General features: G+C 43.5%; 1 protein-coding gene across 4 annotated transcripts in view; it reads left to right on the forward strand.

Moving 5' to 3' along the window:
- The window catches only part of DOCK8 (dedicator of cytokinesis 8), a 144,824-nt gene that overhangs the window by 66,386 nt on the left and 60,987 nt on the right, over window positions 1–17,451 (forward strand). For 3 of the 4 annotated variants that reach the window (XM_053408025.1, XM_053408024.1, XM_053408028.1), the window contains 9 exons: window positions 2,626–2,764; window positions 3,583–3,684; window positions 5,829–5,924; window positions 7,125–7,359; window positions 7,590–7,754; window positions 8,791–8,966; window positions 15,098–15,193; window positions 15,342–15,437; window positions 16,580–16,729. In XM_053408025.1, coding sequence (XP_053264000.1) covers window positions 2,626–2,764; window positions 3,583–3,684; window positions 5,829–5,924; window positions 7,125–7,359; window positions 7,590–7,754; window positions 8,791–8,966; window positions 15,098–15,193; window positions 15,342–15,437; window positions 16,580–16,729 — 1,255 coding nt within the window. The remainder of the gene's footprint in view (window positions 1–2,625; window positions 2,765–3,582; window positions 3,685–5,828; window positions 5,925–7,124; window positions 7,360–7,589; window positions 7,755–8,790; window positions 8,967–15,097; window positions 15,194–15,341; window positions 15,438–16,579; window positions 16,730–17,451) is intronic. The other variant, XM_053408026.1, reaches the window with a different exon arrangement.

Here is a 17,451-nt window from a genome sequence, read left to right on the forward strand (position 1 = left end):
GGGTGCCTCAGGGTTCTGTCCTCTCCCCCATGCTTTTTAATATCTATATGAAGCCGCTGGGAGACATCATCAGGGGGTTTGGGCTGGGTGTTGATCAGTATGCGGATGACACCCAGCTCTACCTCTCTTTTAAATCAGAACCAGTGAAGGCGGTGAAGGTCCTGTGTGAGTGTCTGGAGGCGGTTAGAGGATGGATGGCGGCTAACAGATTGAGGTTGAATCCTGACAAGACAGAAGTACTGTTTTTTTGGGGGGGGGGAAGGTCCTGAATGGGGTAACTGTGCCACTGAAGAACCAGGTGCACAACCTGTTAGTCATTTTGGACTCACTGCTGTCCATGGAGGTGCAGGTCAATTCTGTGTCCAGGGCAGCTGTCTACCAGCTCCATCTGGTACGCAGGCTGAGACCCTACCTGCCTGTGGACTGTCTTGCTTGGACTACTGCAATGCGCTCTGGGTGGAGCTACCTTTGAAGGTGACCTGGAAGCTACAATTAATCCAGAATGCAGCAGCTAGACTGGTGACTGGGAGTGGCTGCCGAGACCATATAACACTGGTCCTGAAAGACCTACATTGGCTCCCCATATGTTTCAAGCACAATTCAAAGTGTTGGTGCTGACCTTTAAAACTCTAAATGGCCTCAGCCCAGTATACCTAAAGGAGCGTCTCCACCCCCATCGTTCAGCCCAGACACTGAGATCCAGCTCCGAGGGCCTTCTGGCGGTTTCCTCATTGTGAGAAGTGAGGTTACAGGGAACCAGACAGAGGGCCTTCTCGGTAGTGGCGCCCACCCGGTGGAACGCCCTCCCATCAGATGTCAAGGAAATAAGCAGCTATCCGATTTTTAAAAGACATCTGAAGGCAGCCCTGTTTAGGGAAGTTTTAAATATTTAATGCTGTATTGTTTTTAACTCTTGATTGGGAGCCGCCTGGAGTGACTGGGGAAACTCAGCCAGATGTGCGGTGTATAAATAATAAATTTTTATTATTCTTATTATTAAAAAATATAGTCTGGCCCGCCACAAGGTCTGAGGGACAGTAGACTGGCCCCCTGCTGCAAAAGTTTGCTGACACATCTATGGCCTCATATATGAGAAAAAATCTATAGCCAGGGAGGCTCACCTGGTGCCTTTGTTACATATCTTTAAGCACCAGGCAAAAACATTCCTCAACTCCCAGGCCTTTAGCTAATTAAACAATCTGTGGCTTTTTTAAACATATTGTTTTGTTAGTTACTAGGTTATGTATTTTTGCGTTTTTATATTGTAAACTACCCTGTGATCCTCAGATGAAAGGCGGTATAGAAATTTAAATGAATGAATGATTATTATTGGGTTGGGTTTTGAAAAAACAGGCCAATTTATGGAAGAAAATCAGTGATTAAGATGGCTGCATCAGTTTCTCTTAAATATTAGATGGCAAAGGGAAGAAAATAATCAGTCGGGAATAGTCAATCTCAAGCCCCCAGTCAGTGGCAAACCAAGGTCAGGTGGTACCCGGTGCGGAAAATTTCTTGTTCCCCCCCCCCCCACATGGAGGGGGGAATGACTGCAGAAATGCTGCGCCCTGCCTGGTAGGAGGGGGAGGGGCAGACGCCCCCCCATTAGGAACTGGATCCTAGCCTGCACCCTGTTTTGGCAAATGGGGGTGCAGGCTGGGACTTGGGCTGTGCCAGGGGGCGGAGCAGGCAGAGCCGATGGAGGTAGCATGTATTTTGTTAAAAATATTGATTTATAACTAACTATTCAGGTTTTATGGAAGCGACTATCATTTGTTGTTATTTTTATCATAAGCTCTTCAGGTTTTATGGAAGCGACTATCATTTGTTGTTATTTTTATCATAAGCTCAGCCAGATATAATATGTTTAAGTTGAAGAAGACAATGGGAGAGTGTGGTAGATCACTACCAGTTTTTGATATTGGAAAGTGGATCAAACCTTGCTGGAAGTTGGACATGCCTGGTCTAGGACATCAGGTGCTATTAAACAAGCAATACCAGTCTTGATGGACCACTGATTCACCCTGAGGCTATGAATCAGTAGAGGCGGGAATCTTCAAGGCAACATTTTTAGCATGGGAGCATTCTCTTTATTTTTCTCCTAGTATCAGACTCTTTATCAGGAAGGGTCACCTGGGTAGAGCAAGACTTGCTGCTTCTTTTTGCTGCTTTAGTCAGAAGGTTTTGCCCAACTGTTGCACTGCCAGAAGGCTGTGCTCTTTTGCCAACATGAGAGGCTGGACAGCCATCACTTGGGAATTGCTGGATGGAACATCTTCGTGATGGATATTGAGTAGTTTGGTGGGACTGGTTGTGTTGGTGAACAAGGTGTATGAATTACCGTCTTCCTGAACAGCGAATATTTCTGCAAAAGGAGTGGTGAAATTGATGTAATAAAGTTGTTCTTCTGATCCACCAAAGATTTTTTGAAAAAAATAGTGAAATATGAAATCCTCAGAGGTGACTGATGAAGGTACAGTGTTGCCAATGGCTGCATAGTGCTTAAAAAGCCAGGAGAAGGCTGCAGGTTCACAGGCTCCTCTCCACCTCCTCTGTCAAGTTGGAATTCTGCTACTTGGCTTTAATACTGCTACGTATATTTGTTTTGTTTTATATTTTCAAATGTAGATCTCCTGATTTCTATGAAGAAGTGAAAATTAAGCTGCCAGCTAAACTCACAGAAAAACATCACCTGCTATTCACATTTTACCACATCAGTTGTCAGCCAAAGCAAGGAGCCTGTGTAGAAACTCTCCTGGGATATTCAGTAGGTCAATTTTGGTTCATGTTGGCAAGTTCTTAAGGAAATAGACATTTTCCACAAAGCTCAACGTTCCACTGTAACAATTTCCCCCTGCAAAACTTGCAAAAGATTTTTTCAACCAAAGGCAAAATTATTTGAATTTCTTATGCATGGATGCAAGATTTCAAAGGAGCATGAGTGAAATATAATCCACCACACTATCATGTTTGTAATGTGTGCGACAAAAGCGTACTAGAAACACAGTTGCAATACACTTAAATATGTGAAAGGCATATGTAGCATAATTCAAATGACAAGAAAATGAGACACGCATAGGTCACAGACATGTGTGCCAGTGTCTGTTGCATCTGTTGCATGTATGATAGTGAATGGACTGGGTACATGTCTTAGATCCCACATATAACTCATGGTTTACATGTATATCACACCTGTCATATAGGCATGTGGCATGTCATCTGTCATCCTAACTAGGAATGACTCCGTCTAGGGGCAGCTGCAGCTCTGGTGTATAAATGTATAGCCTACCAAGAAGAGTAATCTGTCTTCATTTGGTTGGACTCTTAAAAAGCTATTCGTAATTTTCGGTTCAGAACTAATCACTTTTACACAACAAAAGATGGTGGCAGTGATCCAGATAACATGTCTACAAAGTAGCTATCAAAGAAATTCGACTGTAAAAGTCTTTACATTATCCACTATAGGAAGGAATACAATCTCAGTTGGTATTTAAATCTTTTACTCAAGAATATAATTAAGCCAGATCAGTATCCAGCATCACATGATGTAATGATATAACACTGTTTTTCCATTCATTTCTTCAGTGGCTGCCAATTCTGTTAAATGATCGTCTCCAGACAGGCCATTATTGCCTCCCTGTTGCCTTGGATAGACTGCCTGCCAACTATTCCATGCACTCAGCAGAGGTAATGGGAAAAACCACAGAAAGAAACAGTCTCCCCTTTTAAACAGACATGATCAACTTTATTTTCAGTATAATGCAGAGGTGGGCCACTTTCCCTCAAGAGTGGACCCAGAGACAAAAGTGTTCTGCATTATCTAACCTGGAATAAAGATTGTCCAAGTCAATTGATTGACTTTCCCCCAAGTCAAGCATCCAGGATAAAAGACGGGGGTGGCAGGTGCACCGAGTTCCACCCAATATGGGGGGGGGGCTGGCACACATGCATGATGTCACATGGTGGGAGGAAGCCCGACGGGGCCTAGTTGCAGCTGCAACCTGACGGGGCCTGCCAGGCTGCGGAATATTGAGGGGGCCCAGCCTCCTCTGGCATGCCGGGGGGGGGCATTTATTTTTTATCAAATAAAATACCACTCCTTCCAATTGTTCTGAAACTTATTAAAAGGAAGAAGAAAACACTTTGGGGAAAATAAGGAGGGAAACAAATAGGAAGGAAAGAACTCTGATGAGATGGAAGACTGAGGAAGCTTCCTAAGCCCTTTTAAAATGTGGGGGTTTTTTAGGGGGGGTGTTTTTGTTTTGTTTTTATTTTGATTATGTATTTTGTGATTTTGTATTTTGATTTTGTTCTGTGAACTGCACTGAGACCTCTGGGTATAGGGCAGTATATAAATTCTAACAACAACAACATGTAAGGGGCTGCATAAAATGAAGTCCAGGCCACAAGTTGCCTAAAGGTAAAGGTAAAGGGACCCCTAACCATTAGGTCCAGTTGTGGCTGACTCTGGGGTTGCAGTGCTCATCTCACTTTATTGGCCGAGGGAGCCGGCATCCAGCTTCCGGGTCATGTGGCCAGCATGACTAAGCCGCTTCTGGCAAACCAGAGCAGTGCAAGGAAACTCTGTTTACCTTCCTGCTGGAGTGGTACCTATTTATCTCCATGCACTTTGACATGCTTTCAAACTGCTAGGTTGGCAGGAGCAAGGACTGAGCAACTTGAGCTCACCCCGTTGCAGAGATTCAAACCGCCGACCTTCTGATCGGCAAGTCCTAGGCTCAGTGGTTTAACCCGAAGCACCACCCACGTCCCACTACAAGTTGCCAACCTGCATTCTAATATTTGCCTTACTTAGTATCATATATAAATGCAAGGGGTGTATACACTAGGGGTGGAATTCGACATTGCACTAAGATGAATTTATCACCTTGCAAGGCAGAATAATCCTCTTCTGCCATGTGCTGTTCTTGGGGTTCTCTTGGCACCACCAGAGCCACACAGGGTGGAAGAAAGGTTGGAAAATCCCTTGCATAGGAATCCCATTGAAGGGGTTCATTAGGTGGATCCTGCCCTATGTATGTTAAATCTCAGCAAAGTCTCTGGAAGTAATATGGGGAAAGGCATAATCTAGTTCTCCAGCATGAAACAAAACAGGGTCTTAATTGCCGGCCATTTAAAAAAAGACATGTATCTGAACTTTGTTATTTTCATAATGGGACTTATGACTTGGTCCTACAGCTCAGTCAGTTTCATGTTAAAAATTATGTTATGGAATTATTTGGTTTGTTCCTCTAGGTTAGCAAGCAAATATGAGGCTCTAATATTCAGAGGAATGTTGCAGCTTATGTTCCTTTGGGACATTGTTTGTGGGATAACTTTCTAGGAATACAAGGTGTAATGGATATAGATTTCAATTCCACCACTGCAACTTGTTTCTATGAAACACGGGAGAAGTAGTCCAGACACTGCTTTATTTTGTTTTAAAACTTCATCTGCCCCCACCTTTGTGCTTACACAATCATATGTAATCATATATAGACTAGGAGATCATGATTATTTCCAGCAACTTGCTCATGAGCACTTTCTTAGCTAATGTCTTGGTCAGTTTCAAGAATGAGCATTGGTAAAAACTTAACCCAGATGAATTAATCACATACTGTAAAGCCATATAAAATGCCGTGCCATAATCTCAGCAACCTGATAGGCTGAGAATGACCTGCACTGGATTGCAAATGTTAATGTTGGGTGTAAACATTAAGTGTTAATTGCAAAAAAAGGCCAAAAACTTAGTAGAATTGTATTGGCATCTTGAATACATTGTGTGTATGTGTGTGTGGTTTGATCAACAAGTTGTTTTATCTTCAATACAGAAAGTTCCTCCACAATCTCCTCCAGTTAAATGGGTTGAAGGACACAAGGGAGTGTTTAATATTGAAGTACAAGGTATATCATCAGTTCACACACAGGTGAGGATTTAATTTTTACCTGGAGACTGGCAACTGAAATCCCAAGCGTAAGAGAAGCTATTTCAAGTTCATAGCTTGGATAAAATGACTTGCTTAAAAAAATTCTGGCATTAGAAAAAAAATTTGTTGGAATACCTGAAGCCTGAGTTACAGTTTTCACCAGCTTCCTATTCAAGGAAACCCAACTTAAAATATAATGCAACTTGCTTATTTGTGTAGTTCCATGAGACTTTTTTTAGGGTCTTAAAAACAACAATGCAGCACAGGTGCTGAGCAAGACTGGTTTGTAGTCCTGTTGTGTTCCAAACAAAGTTCTCAAAGAAGCCCCTTAGATGAAAATGGTGTCATAACTTCCAATTGAAATCATGTGCATTGCCCTTACAAGTATCCATGAAAAGAACCAGGGAGAAGATGTCAACTTCCTGTAAACTTGGAGCCTGTTCATATACCAGTATTAGCGGAAGGGGTGCTTCATAAGCCTTTCCCATTAGACCATTTTAGGCATGAACCCCCAACACACGTAAACCAGTTCTTCTGCTACTTCGGGTGTGTGTGTGTGTGTGTGTGTAATGGAATATAGGTGCCCATTAAGTTCAGCAAAGTTTATTCATGTGTATCTTAGAATAGGTTTGCACTTCAAATGGGGAAATAAAACCTGTTCCAGGATAAAAGGAATGATGTAGTAGTCTCCAAATGTAATCTTAGTTTCATTGCTTTGTTGGCTTTTTCACTTTAAACTACAGTGGTACCTCGGGTTAAGAACTTAATTCGTTCTGGAGGTCCGTTCTTAACCTGAAACTGTTCTTAACCTTTAGCTAATGGGGCCTCCCGCTGCCATCATGCCGCCAGAGCATAATTTCTGTTCTCATCCTGAAGCAAAATTCTTAACCCGAGGTACTATTTTGGGGTTAGCGGAGTCTGTAACCTGAAGTGTCTGTAACCTGAAGTGTCTGTAACCCGAGGTACCACTATAAAGCAGTTAAGATTACAATCCTGAAAAAATCCTCGTGTATGACGCGTCTAGTCTTGTATTTCAAAGCAGTTTTGAATTTTAGAGAAATATCAGAAATGATTAAACATTGATCCTTTATGATTTCTTACCTTTTTCCATTTTCTGTTTGGATTAATATTTAGTAGTGGAAGCTAAGTTACGTAGTAGATTCCCCACATCATATACATCTTTCTGGCTTATATTTATAGGACAATCACCTGGAGAAATTCTTCATCCTGTGCCATGCACTGGAAAGCCAAGTTGCATTCCCCATTCGAGTGCTGAATGAGAAGATCACAGAAACTACTCTTGAACATGAACTAAAACTCAGCATTATCTGCTTGCACTCCTCCCGCCTGGAGCCCCTTGTGTTGTTTTTACACTTGGTTTTGGATAAACTCTTCCAGTTGGCTGTCCAGCCCATGGTTATAGCTGGCCAGACAGGTACTTATCATTGTAGTTTCACAAAATGATGCTGTTGATGGCCAAACCCCATCATACTTTCTGCAGCGTTTTGTTTTGGTTTAACAAAAAAAATGCTATTTGCTACATCAAGCAAGATTTAAATAAGAAGAAAAGTGATTTGAGGAATGTCTGTGATAAAGTGGACTTGGATCCTTTTATACCTTTTCTTTGATGTATCAGAAACTAAGTATTTTCTTTTTTCTCTCCAGCCAACTTCTCCCAGTTTGCTTTTGAATCTGCAGCTGCGATAGTGAACAGCCTCCACAACAGCAAAGACTTGAGCAAGGACCTACATGGCAGAAACTGTCTCCTAGCATCTTATGTCTACTATGTCTTCCGCCTTCCTGAAATTCAGAGAGATTCTATCAGGCTAGGTATTGCTTTTGGGCTTCTAGTAAAAATAAGCTGCTTATGAACTGAACCTTCTGGTTGTGGGCAGCAAGTAAGAAGGTCCTGACATCCTCTTTGCTCATTTATAGCTCAATCCTGTGGATATGTGCTCAGAAATAAATTGCCGTGAGTGCAGCTGGTCTTAACTCCAATTAAGGGTGCACAAGTTAACAGCTTCACTGAGGATAAGCCAGATAAGGAGATGTATGTGACATAGTAAATGCTATGTATGTTGAGTGATGCAATGTCTGAAATTGCATCATCACTAAAAGGTAAAGGTAAAGGACCTCTGGACAGTTAAGTCCAGTCAAAGGCGACTATGGGGTGTGGCACTCATCTCACTTTCAGGCCAAGGGAGCCGGCGTTTGTCCACAGACAGCTCACCCCAGAACTCACCCTGTTGCGTGGATTTGAATCTTGCCAACCTTTTGATCGGTAAGCCCAAGAGGCTCAGTGGACGTGCCACCCGCGTCCCTAATGCACCATCATCACTATCAGGTGGATGTCTAATCTTTCGCCAAGGGGCAATGACATACCCCACAGGCTTCCATGACTTAAGGATGGAACCTAATACATAGATTATAAGCACAGAAGAATGACATAAAAGTATATACAAAAAATTTTTTTTCCTTCCAGTAGCACCTTAAAGACCAACTAAGTTAGTTCTTGGTATGAGCTTTCGTGTGCATGCACACTTCTTCAGATACACACGTGCATGCACACGAAAGCTCATACCAAGAACTAACTTAGTTGGTCTTTAAGGTGCTACTGGAAGGAAAAAATTTTTTTTGTTTTGACTATGGCAGACCAACACGGCTACCTTTCTGTAAATAAAAGTATATGTACATCTGCAGTGGCCTTCCAATCCTCCCCCTCCCATGTGTGGAGTGGACAGAAGAGGCGCCTAGAGAGCCAGGGTATCAGATGAGGTGCTGGATAGCACATGGATGAGCATCACCTCTTGAGTTAGGAGCAAAGGCTGAAAGGACGTGAGCTACAATAATGTTTTACTCCTGGCAGGTGCAACAGGCAGCACTAACCTGGCTGAATCTCGTTATTACACTTATGGCCGTACCACAGCTTTCTCCGTGGGCTCTCGACTCTTGCAAAGCCGGGCAACAAGCTGCAGTAATCCAGACATTGCTGGGACACAGGCTTCTACTGATGAAGAAGTCAGAAACATCATGTCTTCCAAGGTAAGAGGCAAGAAAGCTGAAATTCAGGATGGGTTTCATTTTTTGGTGCTTATTGTTGCTGCACCCAGTAGCAAATGTGTCTGGCTGTAGTATATTGGAGCAACTAGAGTCGCTTCATGGACTAAGCATATTATAGCAGTTGTTTAACAGTTATAGCGAGCATGATATTGCTTAGGTTTACAGTTATTGGATCACCAAATGGCTAGAGCCATTTACTGATCTCATTTGAGGCTTTGAGGCAGGTAATGCAAAGGATGCCAGTGCTTTTTACAGTGACGATCATTGCTTTGCATTGCAGAATATAGGAAATCACAGGATACAAACAAAAGAGGAATAAAATCCCAAATGCACCTCAAAAGTTCAAAATAACTTCATAATAAAATAGGGCAAAAATACAAAATCTGCACTAACTTTCATTTAATGCCCTTCAGCATTGTTTAGGATCAATGGGCAATAAATACCTATGTTAGAGAGTTGAATATTAAAAGCAGATAACTTCAACTATTTCCATGATAAAACATACTTTATTCCAGAGGTGTGTCGTAACTGTTGGGATACTGCCAGGGAGATAAAGTCCATCTGAGCCCCCAAGCTCGTTGCCGGACGATCCATCGACCTCCCGTAGTCAGGCAATATCAGCAATTTAGCGGCACAAAGCCTCAGGCTTGTGCACACTCTTTCAGCAGAATTCACACAGCAAAAGTTGCACAGCAGGACAGCATATTTACAGTTTATTCAGAGTAGGTCAGAACAAAAGAAGACATGACCGTCTGCTCCGACTGCTCAGGCAAACAGCAGAAGAACGAAAGGAACAGACAACATAAACATCCTGTGAGACAGGAAACGCGCAGGCTGTTATACAAACATCCTGCTCCCTTTTAAGGTAGAACGGAAATATCCTAACATCCTCCCCCTTTCCGTGTAACCTGTAGTACCTGTGGTTCAACCCAATTGCAACCTTTGTGCGTAAACCTTAAGTTGTTCTCTGTTAACAACCTTAGACAACAGATCAGCAGGAATTTCATTTCCTGGCATGTAGGACACCTGAATGAGTCCTTTCTGAATACACTCTCTTGCACGATGTAGCTTAATCTGCAAGTACTTGGTCCTTTGCTTGCAACTCTCCGAGTTCAGCAAAGCCAAACAAGATCTATTGTCTTGATACACTTGTATAGGACATTTCACAGAAACCCCAATGTCCTTAAACAGTTGCATCAACCATTCACAATCCATGAGTGAAAATGACAGAGCATTGAGTTCTGCTTCACAGGAACTTAGGCTAACTGTCGTCTGCTTTTTGCACAACCAGTCAAACAGGCAGTGGTTGTACATGTAGCATACTCCAGAAGTGCTTGTACCATCCGTGGTGTCACTTCCAAAACTTGCATCTGCAAAGATTTCAAGACCTCCAGTCTTCTGACTGGTGAACCTCAGCCTGTAGTGCAAAGTCCCTTTCAAATACCGGGCTATGCGCTTCAGAGCTTTCCAATCCTGAACAGTAGGATTGTTAGCATGTCTGCTAAGCAGGTTAGTGCTTACAGCAATGTCAGGTCTTGAACATCTAGCAATGAAATTCAACTTGCCTAGAATGCATCTGTATAGCATTGTGTCAGAAAACACTTCAGCAGTACTATCTACCTGGTAACCTGTCACCATCGGTGTGTCTGCTGGGTTTGCATCAACCAAATTCAACCTGGTTAATACATCAGCAATTTTCTGTGTTTGGTGTACCAGAAAATTACCTGCTTGGTCCCTCTCCACCTGCAGAGAAAGATAGTTGGATACCTCACCAAGATCCTTCATGTCAAAGTGCTCCTTCAGTTGAGCTAGGGTGCTTTGGTAAAAAGCCTGATTCTTCCAAAACATCAGAAGATCATCAACAAAACATAAACAATACAGTTTGTTTTGCCCACATGGATCAGCTTTGCCCTGGTGAAAACCTAGAGAAAGCAACGTCTCAGTGAGTTTTGTGTTCCAACACCTGGCACTCTGCTTGAGACCATATAAGGATTTTCGCAGTTTACAGACCATTCCCTTCTGTATCTGCATCCCGTCAGGTGGAAGCATGTACAGCTGCTCGTTCAAAATCCTGTACAAAAAAGCTGTATTAATGTCATGATGGGAAACATGCAGTTTCTCCTCCGCAGCGATCTTGAGCATCAGCCGAATGCTCTCATATTTGACCGTGGGTGAGTAGGTCTCGTGGTAATCCTGTCCTGGTACCTGTGAAAAACCTCTGGCAACCAATCTGGCTTTGTGTCTGACAACCTTGACATTCTGGTCTGTCTTGGCCTTGAAGACCCATTTGCTGCCAACCAGTCTCATCCCTGGGACTACCGGTACCAGCTCCCAAGTTTGGTTCCTGTTCAAGGAATCAACTTCAGCCTTCATGGCATTTAGCCAAGGCTCAGCATCTTTAGAGGTTAACTCCTGAACCTCTTTGAAGCTTGAAGGTTCCCACACCTTCTCTGAGCTACTAAGAACAGCAGTTGCCGTCTTAGCAAACTCATCAGCAAATCTCTTCAGAGGTTTGCCTTTGGTCGCCCTTTCAGACCTGCGAACCAGACACAAGTCTTCTGGACTCATCTCCTCTTTCTTAGGAGAAAAATGACCAATGGTGAACAGTGGTTCCTCCAGTTCATTGTCAGACTCATCAGATGGTCTGACTGAGGCCTTTGCGCTCTTGTAGTCTGCTGTGTCATCACTGTCACTGACAGCAGCAGCAGCGCCGCCCACTGAACTGGAATCCGAACTCTGATCATCATCATCATCATCATCATCATCATCATCATCCTCAGTTTCCTCAGCTTCCTCAGCATGATCTGCTTTCTTCACATCACCTTCATCCTCCTCTGGGTAACTCTGGAAAATTCCCACATTTCCCCCCCACTTAGGATTGTACTCAACACTCCTTGTGAACTTTATGGATTTAGAGTTAGTCATCCATACCCTGTATGCACCTTTTTCGTACCCCATGAACAAACCATGTGCCCCACGCTTCCCAAGCTTGTTGCTTTGTGGGGTGTGTACCCACATGTCAGAACCAAAGATTCTCATGTGCTTGACATTAGGTTTGTTACCAAACATCTTCTCGTAGGGAGTGCAACCAATAGGTGATGACAGTCTCCTGTTAAAAGAATAAACAAAATTCGCCAGAGCCTCCCCCCAGAACTTCTCAGGGAGGTTGCATCATGCAACAAGGTTTTTATCCCTTGCAGCAACGTTTGATTTGCTCTCTCCGCAAGCCCATTCATCCATGGCGATCTAGGCATTGAGAAGTCATGCTGGATTCCCTTCTCAGTCAGGAAAGCTTCAAACTGCTGAGAAGTGAATTCCCCGCCTCGATCAGTAAACAGACAGCCGATACGTTTACCGTGAGCATTCTCCAACCAAGCACAGAATGCCTTGAACCTAGGAAATGCTTGCGATTTCTGCTCGAGCATAAACACATGAATGTACCTGGAAAAAGAATCAATTAGAACCATGAAGTACCTTGCTCCTCCCAAAGAGGGCGCAAGAGGCCCAACCAGGTCTGCGTGCACTAGCTGGTAGGGTTTGGAAGCCTGCCTGCTAGACTCCTTGCCTTTTGGAGCAACCTTCACCTTGTTCTCTGCACAAGATACACATTTCATGTGAAATTTACAGGGTTTGATGTCCAAACCTTCAACCAACCCAGGCATCTTGGCTAGTGCTTGCCAAGAGAGGTGACAAAATCTGCGATGTGCATCATGAATGCATCCTGCATGAAGAACCTTGTTAGTTTGTGCAACACAACAAGTATCAGCATTAGACATAGCAACACCATTGTCATCATAAGTTTGACAGAACAAACCATCCATCAACTTTGCATGCAAAATGTCCTCTTTGCCTTTTCTGATGACACAGACAGTCCTCTTGAAGGAAACCTCAAAACCACGCCCAGTCAGCTGTGGGACACTAAGCAAATTGTCCGCAGCTCCTGGAACAAAAAGTACATCTCTGATGGTAGTATGCAGACTTGCAAGTTTCACAGTCCCAACTCCTGCAGCTTGCAAAGTCCTTCCATCAGCCAGGTGGATCTCTCCATCTTGAGGTGTGAAGGAGATAAACAGATGGCGGTCCTTGGCAAGATGGCGACTCGCCCCAGAGTCAATAACAAACCTGGCCTTAGTTTTTAGAGCAGGTTTGCTGGCAAACATAACCTTGTTTTCCACCAGCGTGGGCTTTTGCAGCTTGACCCCCTGCTCCTGGCCATCAGACGTGCCTTTAGCCTTTGGTGGAGCTGTGCCAGCAAACAAAGCCTTGTTTTTCCCTGGCCTTCCACTGCCCTGCTTCGGGCCATCTGCAGGCTTTTTCCTTTGTTTACATATGGCCTTCCGGCCTCTGCATAGGCTCTGACCTTGGTTCTCACGAGAAACAGAGCTCTCAGCTGCCAACTCCTTGGCTCCCCCTGGAGGCTGGAATGCTGCCTGGGATGACGTGGCAGTCTGCTCCCCCTGCAGCTTGCAACCTGTGCCCTCAGCATCCCTGCATTCACTCGCATTCTGGGAAACAGCCAGGACCTCCGATGCATTCAAACACTGGGCTGGGATTATTGGCAGGTGGGCCTTTTTCAAAGCATCCCACATGTCACGTGCCGTGAGATTTCCAGCAAGCATCTTTATTTCCTCCAGAGAGACAGATAAGACTATTATATCAATGGCCTTCGAATTCTGGCCCTCCCATTTCTCTGTCCGAGGAACTGGAGTGGCTTCCGACACAGTATGCCAGACTCCAAACTGACGCAGCAAACTCTCACACCATTTTGCCCAGGTCTGATAATTGTGCCGATTTAACTTTGGGCACTCAGTGGCCTCAGAAGCTTGGAAAACATCCATTCCAGCTTTTTACTTGAGCCGTGCGTCTTTATGCCTTCAAAGACGGCTTATCTCGGCAGCTCATAAATCACGATGCCTCTGGCTCGGCTCCCAGGCCAATTAGACTTGCTGGACATCAAAAGCTCTTGCTGGCATTCAGAAAAGCCTCTGCTTTCGCTTTTCCAACACATACCTCTCAGCAGTCTGTCGCTGTCTTACTCTCCTGCAAGTGCCGTGAATCTGGGCCCATAACCTGTTGTTGGGATACTGCCAGGGAGATAAAGTCCATCTGAGCCCCCAAGCTCGTTGCCGGACGATCCATCGACCTCCCGTAGTCAGGCAATATCAGCAATTTAGCGGCACGAAGCCTCAGGCTTGTGCACACTCTTTCAGCAGAATTCACACAGCAAAAGTTGCACAGCAGGACAGCATATTTACAGTTTATTCAGAGTAGGTCAGAACAAAAGAAGACATGACCGTCTGCTCCGACTGCTCAGGCAAACAGCAGAAAAACGAAAGGAACAGACAACATAAACATCCTGTGAGACAGGAAACGCGCAGGCTGTTATACAAACATCCTGCTCCCTTTTAAGGTGGAACGGAAATATCCTAACAGTATCTACATAACAAATGAATCTGACCCTAAAGTCTATGCAAGAAAGGTTCACTCAATGCTGGATGGGATTGAGAGCCAGCATGAAAACTGGGAATACAGTCCTAAACTGAAACGTATGAGGCCAGTTGTGTATTTGCATTGTTTAATTTACTGAGTATATAACAACACTTGCATACTCCGCCATGGGTAATGGTGTTCATGTTCTCTTTCTTTTTAAATATTTGTATTTTATTCAGTTTTCATAAAACATACAACACATAAACAACCATAACCAACTGAAGTACTATTGGATACAACATTGAGATATATAATATCCGGTTGATTTAATTCTGTGTGTCCCTCCAGAGAAATCCATGAGTCGAAGGTGGCTCTATTGGGGGATCTGCTGTATTAACATTAGAAATGAAACAAAGTACTCCATTCCAAAATTGTCAGCATGTCCTCTTGCCTCCTTTATTTGGCCACTTAATTTCTCTGCCAGAACAATTTGTCAGAAATCTAGTATACCATATGCTAGTATACCACCTGTGTAGGGTTAAACCAAGTTTATTCTTCCAGTGTAAGCAAAGTTGCCAAGCAGTCACCATTAAAAAGTCACCATGTCTTTATTTGGTAAGACTGTGTATGCTCAGGCATTCATTCATTTCGCTTTATATATGGCTTCTGGTGATTTTATCCAGGTTGCAGATCGGAGCTTTAACCGGATGTCTTGCTACAGTGAGCCCACCAGTGATATGTCAAGCCCCTGTGGAAGCCCTCGACCGTCCAATAAAAAGGTAGTCTGCCACATGCGCCCTACGTAGTGACGCCCGCCCCGGGTGTCACAACACCTTCCTTCGCCCCTGTCTGAGTTATGTTGTGTTGAGGTCCAATGTTGAAAACCAGATTATCCTATTTTTGTTTTGTTTTTAATATGCTGTGTAGCACTTCCATGAAGAGTTAGCACTTCAAATGGTAGTCAGCACTGGCATCGTGAGAGAATCTGTCTTCAAGTATGCCTGGTTCTTCTTCGAATTGTTGGTAAGATTTTATAACGGTGCTTTGTTTTCAGTAACCAGGCAAGTTCAGTGCATTCTCATTGTTGGAGGTTTTGAAGAGGCCCAATTGAAGGAAGGTGGAGAATACTTTAATCCTAGCATGGTTCCTTGGCCCTCGCAGCTATCGAGCCTTTCTCTGTAATCATATGAAAGTGTGAATTGTGGGCAACCTATAAATGATAACAGCTTAGTCAGGGAAGGAGCTGTGGTGAGGGAATAGCTTTCAAGGAATCAGGACCGTTTCTCCAACAGCATAGTAGAGAGTTCTTTAGGCTCTGCTTAAACTCTGGGTCACTGATAAACCTGTGAGGATTTGACTGCCAGTGAAAGGGAGGAAAACTGACTCAGCTGAGCTGATCACTTACACAGCAAGAAACAAAAGGAGATAAATTTAAACATGATGCCAAGTGTGTGTGGTTCATTTTAAAAACAAAACTCTGTGTCCAGTGTTACATTTAAATATGGAAACCATTCACCATGTTTGCACGCCAGGATTTTGTGGGCCAGATGTATGCCACACCAAAAGATGCTTGCCTGATGGAGCAGAGCCACAACGCTAGCTTCCTGGCAGTTGTGTCACTGCAGGGGAGGCCAGGACTAATATGGTGCACCAGTGAAGTCAACTTAGCAATGCCGCTGGTGCGCCCACACAGCCCCAACCTCCCTTTCCTCCTCTCACTCAGTAACCCACTGCCATTGCAGTTCTGTCTCACTCGGCAAGCCTCTCATGTGCAGGCAAAGTCAGAAGTACAAATATAGGCCAATGTAAACATGACACCAGTTGCATGAATCCCTGCACTGATGTCTTTGTGATTTTTTATTATATTTTAAAAAACCACCAGTATTATATTTAAATCAAGCCAGGGAGCTTGTGTATTATTGCATTATATGCAGGAATTCTGGAAATTTGGGTATTGATTCTGAGTTGATGTTTGAATACTTGACATTCCTTGCAAAGATTTTTGGTACAGATTTTAGAGGCTTTTGTCTCAGGTTTCAGGGAATGCAGGAAAAGCTTGAGGAGGGTTTCTTAAAGGGCTCCAGAATATGCTGATTTTCTCAAGTCCCCAGTTTGGCCCCATTTTAAAGCCACACATTTATTAAACAGTGCCTATTCTTTTAAAGATCAAGAGCATGGCTCAGTATGTTGATAACATGAACAAACAGGACACACCCCGCCGAAGTAGATTTTCCAATCGCTTCAAGGATGACATCACCACTATAGTGAATGTGGTCACCTCAGAGATTGCAGCACTTTTAGTCAAACCTCAGAAGGTAATTTTCTCCCATTAATCAGCTTCATTGGATGACTACTGGCTCTAGTATTATAAAAGGCAGAGCAATTGAAAAACTTCCCTTTATCTGCTTTCTCTATCGATAAGACAGAAAGACATTCTGAAATTTGGTAGAAATGGTTTGAACACCAATAAATTGCATTCCAAGGTATTTGTTTTGTGAATAACTTTTGAATATGTTCCCCCCAACTATTATACTCTGATTTATGTTCTTTCATACTGCTATGTGAGCAGACCAACAAAGGTATTTTAAAATATATTCATTTTCTTACATTTACATCCTGCTTTTCTTCTGTCATGAAACCCAAGGTGGTATCTCGGGTGCTGGGCAGACCTACTTGGCTGTAGCAAGATGGTGGCTTCATGTGTCTTCAGAACATACCATGGGACCTAATCATTAAACGTAAATGGCATTTACATGTGCTCTGGCTTCCGTCAGTGTCCCGTTGCACCAGAAGTGGTTTATTCCTGCTGGCCAAGTGACCCGGAAAGCTGTCTGTGGACAAACGCCGACTCTCTTGGCCTGAAGCGAGAGGAGTGCCACACCCCATGGTCGCCTTTGACTGGATTTAACTGTCCTTTACCTTTACCTTTTTCACCATGGGAACTATTATATAAGGCAGCCAGGTTAAGAACTTTCTATTCTTGCAGGCTTCAAAAAATGTAACAGCAACAAATTTGATATGGTCTTATACAGATTTT

The sequence above is a fragment of the Podarcis raffonei genome, chromosome 11, assembly GCF_027172205.1.
Source record: "Podarcis raffonei isolate rPodRaf1 chromosome 11, rPodRaf1.pri, whole genome shotgun sequence".
NCBI classification, from domain to species: Eukaryota; Metazoa; Chordata; class Lepidosauria; order Squamata; family Lacertidae; genus Podarcis; species Podarcis raffonei.